Below are 8,634 nucleotides of genomic sequence, written 5' to 3'. Positions count from 1 at the left end.
ACGAGGAGAATAAATAGGAGGGAGGAGGCTTGGGATAATATAAAGGAGAATATTATAAAAGAAGTAACGTAGAAACAATTCAACTGAAGGGAAGAGGAGGAGAGAGACAAAAGTTAGGAGCGGTGCAAGGAGAGGTAGGACAGAAGAGAGAAATAGGTATAGAAAAATGATGGGGAAAAAAAGAAAAGGGGCAATTGAGGGGAAAGAGCTGAGACAACAAAGCAAATGTAAAGAAAAAAGATGAAACAGAAAAAATACGCAGAGAAAATCAGCGAAATAAAAACAGAAAAGGATTTTTGAAAGGAAAAAGAAAAATAGAACAAGTTGGAGGGAATCAGAAAAAGGAAACAACATTTTATCAACGTACTACAAGGAAAGCCAGGAAGTGAAGGGGATGACATAACAAGAGAAGAAAAAGGCTAAAGAAACGGAAAGCAGCAGGGAGAGACGAGATAGGACATAAGCCCTGGATTTTCACAACAGATAGGGTCAAAGAAAGGATGAGACTAGGCATGAGAAATCTAGTAAACAAGGCATGGAAAGAAGGGTTTTTATCTGAAGAATGGAAGGAAGGGGTAATAGTGCCGATTTTCAAAAGAAGCGACATGTTTGCGTTTTTGATGGACTTAAAGGCAGCGTTTGACAGTGGAAAAGGAAAAATTGTCAAAGATGATAGAAGATGGGAAAATAGACAAAAATTTAAAGGACAGAATCAAGGAACAAGATCGAAGGTAAGAATAGAAAGAAAGAAGTCTGAAGTGTCTTGGACTTGTAAAGGACTAAAACAGGGATCCCCACTACAACTTTACTTAATCTATACATAAGAAAAGACATGGAAAAAGTATTAAGACAGGCCCAAGGTGAAGAAGTCGTAGGGAGAAGAAGGAATATATGGTCTCTGGCATACACGGACGATGCAGTGTTAACAACAGAGATAGAATACATTATGGGGAGAATGAAGAAAGACTGGAAAAGGAAAGGAATTGAAATATAATTTAGATTGCGGATTATATCATATCCTATAAATATTACATTGAAACAAGTACGTAGTTCCCTTCCTTAATGAAGTTGAACGTACTACTTCTAACAACATTAATATAAAAAGGGGTTGCGTTACGATAATGAATGCACCTTCCCCAATATCAGTTATCGAGTGAAATATTTGACGGAGACTTTGCCTCATTTATGATCGTAATTAGTGGCGCCATAATAAGAACACAGTAATTAGTCGTAAGCGTCATCAGTAATATACAAACGCCTGAGAGCTGCCGATTTCTCGATCAGCAAAGTCGGCTTTTATACAAAAATAAATTGTAATTGACAATAATAAATATTGCAGCGCTTTTGTATAGGAAAATGTCATACTCTGATGTGCGTTACGGTCGATGAGGGACGGTGACGCTTTCGGACATCAAAAATAATTCATCGTCGAGATCTATTTTTATATAACGTGCGCATCAAATGTAAGAAGAAGATTTATAACAAAACAATAACCGAAAAATCATAGAAGTTTCGAAGCGAAAAACTTGTTTGAGCGAAATAGTCCCCCAACAAACGTAAATCAAGTTAAGTCCGATATTTATGTGTTTTACGACATGCAAGTTATATTCGTCATCTTTTATGATTCACCGAGCTTGCATGGTTTCTGCTTTTCCTTTGAGGGGTTGTCACGCTGTAATCCGATAAAACCATAAAAAGAATAAAACAAATCAACTAAAGAGGATTTCCCATTCCATCTTGTTTTACGGCAATAGGTGAGGGGCGCAGTGTTTGTGTAAATCTACACTGTAAATTAATATTTGTGGCGGTAAATAAAGCTGGGGATCTTGACCAAGTGTACTTAAGAGACCATTCTTGCGGTAATGCGGCTTCTTTATAAACAAACTTGGACGACCGAGGGGTTAAAAGTTAATACCGCGAAACTTCGATAGAATGATTTGAATACATTCCAGGTCGCGTGATCGTAATTAATTAATTTTCAATCTTAAAGAAAATCTAAAATTGTGGTACGGTACGGTGGTAATAATAGTCTTTCTATACGTTATTTGCATTCTTCGTGTATAATCGCTACCCCACGAATTGAATAACAAATGTTGCGTATTGTGTAATTTGTGGCCGATGATTTACTACCAAAAATTAATGTTTTTGCAGCGTATTGGCTCGTTTTTAAATCTATTGCGAGCTCGCTTATTTAGCTTTGAAATTTTAATACAATTTGGGTACTTACTACTTACTTATTTATTTACATAGAAGGGCATTTAAATTTACATACCAGGAAGAATAGACGCCAATAATGTACGAATAGGGAGTAATGGATTTGTACGATTCCTATATGCTAATTTAAATTATTCAATAAACTAGGAATTTTATTAAGTAAATAAATTTTCAAAATTGTTTTGAGGAAACTCATTCCCTTCATGCAGTTGGCTTTGGTTTTGGCTGACGGACAAAATTATCACACAAGGGGATTTTTTTCCTTCAAAAAATTTCCTAAAAAGATGGCAACGCATTATTCAATATTATATACTCAGAAGGATGGAACTAACGCCTTGGTTTGTATATACGTTCCGAATACGGAATACGCACAAATTTTACCTGGATTTTCTGGATGGGGAGTTGAGTTCAACGAAATTTATTGTCTGATGGGTTGCTTTCAATTCGAAGGTAACGAATCTATACCTGCTTCGAAAACCAATAGGTTAAATTCGCTTAGTTTTTCTTTTCGTTTCTCTTTTCGTTCTCGAGTTAAACGAGCAACAGACGGACAGACAGACAAAAACATCACATAAAGGGAGTTTTCTTCTTTCGAAAAATTCCGATAAAAACCGGTTTGACAGTAGTGTACACAGCATTTCATTAAATTGTTACTGTTAATTTCTGTGTGGCCAGGAAAATGGAATTGGAATACCTGTGATGTGGTATTGTGTTACTGAAGTTTTAAAGGTACTCGAATTACAATTTGCATTACCAATTTGCATGAACTGCATTTAGAATTACACGAAAGTTGCTAGAACAAATTTCTCCTTTAACGGAGTTGTGAGGAACCGCGCCGAGCTTTTCATCATTTGCACCTACAGATAAGTCCAACAAAATTTCGTTTACTATCACCCCCCGTAACACAATATCCCTCTACGAATAGGTGTATTTCATCAAATCGTTGCGTCAGTTGCGATGTATAGCTTTTCAGTATTTTAAGAATTAAATTATAAAGTAGGATAGACCGTAAATTTGCCTATCAGATTCTATTTCACAAAAAAATGCTTATTACATTGTGGCAAAAAAATAAGAGATATCATATGGAAAGCTGCATAAACCAAGCACATTGTGCGAATTTATTATTAAAACTTGCCTTTAAACATTAATGGAATTAAAGCAAAGGAATAAATAATAAGTGTAGTATTTTTCTATTTGTAAAACACCACCCGCCTAGCAATTTTAATCGATGACGAAAGACATGCTTTGTTAGGTAGGCATTAGAGATTCTTAGCTAAGGTCCTCTATAGCTGTACGAGCATGTCCGAAACGTTCCGCAAAGATAATAATTTATCCCAAGCTTTACAATTATTAATAGTTATCTCATAAGCAACATAACTACAGCGAGCAAATATCAGTGGGATAGCTCACATTGGAGACTATTGTCCTTCGTGATTAATGGTGATAACGGACTGTGATGGATCAAAAGATAACTAACAAGGGCTACCAACTTTACACCAATCCTAGTGTGCATTACGGAGATACGCTTTCCATTTGCATATGTCTGCCTTTTAGTCTAATTTACGTTGGAAATCTGATTTTTCCGTTATTATACAATTTGAGATAACTGATGTTACATTGAAAAACTTAGTAAGCTTCGAAATGATTAGAATATTCGCAAAATCGACCGGTAAAACTAATTCCTCCCGTTCCAGAATAGAGTTTTAGTTGCCCTAATGAAAATTATTCTAGTTTCAGTACCGCAAATAGACAATGATTGAATGTAACGCGCAAATATGAGGATTAATTGATGTGTCGACTAAATTTTGTTTGTTATTGAAATATTCGTATTTATTAAGCCGCTTATTTGACTTCTATTTCGTTGTGACAAAAAATGTCTCTAAAACAAACATAGGTATATTTATGTTTGGGGGTTTGCCGTCGTCGTAATTTATACCTACTAATGAGAATCTCATTTTCGCTTAAACCTCAAAAAGAGAGTGTCTCAATTACATTCTAGTTCTAAGTATTAACTTAAACCAAATCATCCTACAGTAATTAAAGCCGAAAAGTAGATTACATGGATCGAATTCTTCTTAAAAATGTCCACATCCATTTTGAAAAACGTTCTCAGATCGGGTGGTGCTATATTTAAGAGTGAATGTAGCCATGGTATGGGAGTAGAATTGATCGCTCTGCTAATTAGTCTCATTACAGTATTTTAGTGCATCAATATAGTGCTACGGAAATTACTTAATGCAAATGTTGATGCAAGTATTTTGTAGCATACACTGAATAATGTAATTGGATCGTCGTTTGGGTTTCCTAGTTTTAAAATTGCTAAAACTTTGGAATCCAAGCAATAAGCCGTCGAAGTTAGGTTGTTTCTTGACACCATTCTAACACCATTTTTCATAGTCCTTATATCATCTTTTGATACTGCAATTAATCGATTGTCAATCGAATCTTCGAACTGCTGTCTTAGTGACGTATTTGAGTTTACCTTGTGAAGTACCTAGATTTCAGCTTGTCCTACTAGAGCGTTCAGTAATCTCATTTTTCTTTTTATCCTTTATTAAGTGACTCTAATATGGCATCTTCGTTATGTTAAATGGGGCGCAATATCTTTTAACATTTATTCATTTCATTGCATATGATTTTCAGTAGGGGAGTTTTTTGGCACTTAGCTCCCATTCGAAAAACGACTTTCCGGCTCATATTTAATAGTATTGATCCTTGAACTCGTAAAAAACGATTGTCTCTTTCGTTCTCAAATTAGGAATAGGAAAGACGAACAGGCAGAGGGACGGACAAAAACATCACGTAAGGGGAATTTTTTTCGAAAAATTTAATGGTGTAATAATAAAACTCTTGTTGAGCTTCAAGTTTGATTTCGCGACCTTCAATATTTCTCCGGACTTGGTGGCTGGGTTCAAGACGGGTAGTCTTTTGCGTTGTCAAATAAATGGTAAAATAAATAATAATTAGTAGCAAATGAAAAAAAAAACATAACTGCTAAATCAAGCTTTGTAATATTGTAAGAAAACATCAAATTGATAACGTTGGAATTTTATTTGTGAAACATCCTGTACTATGTTTTGTAAAATCCCCTCGTTAGATGTCGCCTGTTGTCGTCCCCATCCTTTATTTGCAATCACTTCTACATCTCCCACCTTGTTGTGTGTCCTATAAAAGGTGTTTGTAAAGTACCAGAGAGCACTTCCGATTAATTCCGTTCCATGTTAAAATCATTCCCCGAACCAGAACCAGACCCGATTCCTGCCCGTTTCGAAAACCTGATATCCGTTTAAGTTAATTTTATTTTCCGTTTTAATTCCACCAGAGCTTTTCGTTTTAGTTTCATTATTTTCCCAGACCTATTAATTTGATAATTACTTTTAGTTTTGCCGTTTTACTCACCTGTTCCCGGGAAGATAATCCTGGTAGGGTAAATCCCTGCGGGCTTATAAAACCGGACACAGAACTAGTTCTTTGTATTCTTGCCTTCGGTCGGTCGACCGGACTGGAATCCAAAGAGCTTCCCTTCCGTGTTTGCCGTCTGATTCCACCGACTTTGAGTAGAGGTTGTTGGAACCGGGTGGAAGTTCCTCTGTAAGGGCCGTCGCCAGGTAAATCCTTGCCGACCTTAATCGAGAGCTATTACTTCCTGTTCAAGTCAACTCAGGTCGGGTTATTTCTTTGATGAAGAGCACCTGAAATATAACTGGCGGAGAAAGCTTCCTATACTTTCTTTACCTGATACCTCCTCGAGCCTTGATAAGCATCCGGGCTTATGGGGTAATAACTCTTTATCATTACAGCGAACTAGTAGCACTTGCCACATCCACCGCACGTTTCCAGTTGGGGAAAAGAAAACGCCGTACCAGACCCCAAGGTCAACCGGGGATTTGGCAGACGGTGGAGGTGTCTCCGTACCCAACATCGGGATTTAAATATTTGAATTTTTTATTTATTTTATTTTATTAATTAAACAATTTCAATCAATACGAATTTCGATCTCTGGCCAGCCGGCTGGAGCTACCCGAAGGCAGAACCCCGTTCTGTTTACATTTGGCGCCCGAGGCAGTTTTAATTGGATACTGTAAGGATATTTGTACATAGTTAGGAAAAAGTCTTTATTTTGTTACAACCATTATTTTAATTTTCTTTTCCAGGGATAACCGTTGTTTTAGTTTATTTTCAGCATCTGAAAGAATCTGTTTTAGTACACAGTGGGTAGTCAACTTACCATGAATTTAACAGGAGAAAAATTAGGTCCCAGTGACACCGAAGTTCGAGTAGGATGGGTGTACCAGTTAAAGAAACCAGAACTGATTACGGCATTAGCAGAGTTGGAGTTAGACAGTGAAGGCAACGTAGACGAGTTGAGAGCACGACTGGTCAAATATTACAGGAGCAAGGAAGCACCTGCAGCAACGTCATTACTGTTACCGTCGTTTCCGCTGCAAATGGAGGTGAGCGAGAAGAAAATTCCTAGGGGTCCACCACCACCAGAAAGTTCAAGAGAGAACCGTGCAACACACCCAGAGGTTGAAACACTTACCGCAGCGCAGATCTGCGACAAGGTGAGGAAATGGGGTGTGAAATTCGATGGCACTCAAGATTCTATGGCTTTCCTGGAAAGAATAGATGAACTAAGGGAATGTTATGGATTCACAGAAGCCGATTTACTTCTCGCATTACCGGAGTTGTTGAAGGGAAAAGCTCTTCTTTGGTATCGCAACCATAAGCAGACCTGGAGGAACTGGACAGACGTCATTGAAAGTTTCAAGGTATATTTCTTACCACAGCGGTACCAATACACCTTGGAGGAAGAAATCAGAAACCGCATTCAACGTTCCCGAGAACCAGCCACCGAATATGTGACCGACATTTTAACGTTAATGCGACGACATGGAAATATGTCCAACCGCAGCCAATTAGAAAGGATACATGAAAACTTGCAGCCGGAGTATAAACATTATGTTCGACTACGAGATTTCAACACATTAACCGAACTGCTGGAACTGGCGGGACAGTTTGAAAAGTTGCCAAGGCTTACAGTTCAGGAATCAAGACCTACTTCAAGTCAAAGGGTACGTTTTGATGCAAGACCGTCCAGTCCGGGAAGAACTTGGCATCCTAGTCCGGGTAATTCACGACCAGGATCACCTATAAGACCAGTTACTAATGTCGATACCACAGGAGTAAAAATTCCTTACCAGACAGAAGTGGTATGCTATCGATGCGGAGAAAGGGGCCATACGAGGTTTAATTGCAGGGGAGTCTTTAAACGTTTCTGTTCACGGTGTGGCCGTCAAAATATATTATCCAAATACTATCAGTGTAGAGACGGGTCAGTGTTCTGCCTTCGGGTAGCTCCAGCCGGCTGGCCAGAGATCGAAATTCGTATTGATTGAAATTGTTTAATTAATAAAATAAAATAAATAAAAAATTCAAATATTTAAATCCCGATGTTGGGTACGGAGACACCTCCACCGTCTGTCAAATCCCCGGTTGACCTTGGGATCTGGTACGGCGTTTTCTTTTCCCCAACTGGAAACGTGCGGTGGATGTGGCAAGTGCTACTAGTTCGCTGTAATGATAAAGAGTTATTACCACATAAGCCCGGATGCTTATCAAGGCTCGAGGAGGTATCAGGTAAAGGAAGTATAGGAAGCTTTCTCCACCAGTTATATTTCAGGTGCTCTTCATCAAAGAAATAACCCGACCTGAGTTGACTTGAACAGGAAGTAATAGCTCTCGATTAAGGTCGGCAAGGATTTACCTGGCGACGGCCCTTACAGAGGAACTTCCACCCGGTTCCAACAACCTCTACTCAAAGTCGGTGGAATCAGACGGCAACCACGGAAGGGAAGCTCTTTGGATTCCAGTCCGGTCGACCGACCGAAGGCAAGAATACAACGAACTAGTTCTGTGTCCGGTTTTATAAGCCCGCAGGGATTTACCCTACCAGGATTATCTTCCCGGGAACAGGTGAGTAAAACGGCAAAACTAAAAGTAATTATCAAATTAATAGGTCTGGGAAAATAATGAAACTAAAACGAAAAGCTCTGGTGGAATTCAAACGGAAAATAAAATAAACTTAAACGGATATCAGGTTTTCGAAACGGGCAGGAATCGGGTCTGGTTCTGGTTCGGGGAATGATTTTAACATGGAACGGAATTAATCGGAAGTGCTCTCTGGTACTTTACAAACACCTTTTATAGGACACACAACAAGGTGGGAGATGTAGAAGTGATTGCAAATAAAGGATGGGGACGACAACAGGCGACATCTAACGAGGGGATTTTACAAAACATAGTACAGGATGTTTCACAAATAAAATTCCAACGTTATCAATTTGGTGTTTTCTTACAATATCATTCAGGGGAAATTTACGCAAATGTTACCAACCGATCCAAAATGTGATAGGATAC

At 38.3% G+C, this 8,634-nt stretch overlaps 1 protein-coding gene across 1 annotated transcript; it reads left to right on the top strand.

Moving 5' to 3' along the window:
- The first annotated feature begins 6,179 nt into the window (after window positions 1–6,179).
- LOC116169113 lies at window positions 6,180–7,613 on the top strand. The gene is made up of 2 exons (XM_031485141.1): window positions 6,180–7,344; window positions 7,399–7,613. Exons 1-2 carry the CDS (start codon window positions 6,444–6,446, stop codon window positions 7,611–7,613), a joined length of 1,116 nt encoding a protein of 371 aa, XP_031341001.1. The 5' UTR covers window positions 6,180–6,443.
- The last annotated feature ends 1,021 nt before the right edge of the window (window positions 7,614–8,634 follow it).

The sequence above is a fragment of the Photinus pyralis genome, unplaced genomic scaffold (genome assembly GCF_008802855.1).
Source record: "Photinus pyralis isolate 1611_PpyrPB1 unplaced genomic scaffold, Ppyr1.3 Ppyr1.4_LG4, whole genome shotgun sequence".
Taxonomy (NCBI): domain Eukaryota; kingdom Metazoa; phylum Arthropoda; class Insecta; order Coleoptera; family Lampyridae; genus Photinus; species Photinus pyralis.
The sequence above is the reverse complement of the archived record's forward strand: the minus strand, read 5'-3'. Positions and strand labels throughout refer to the sequence as shown.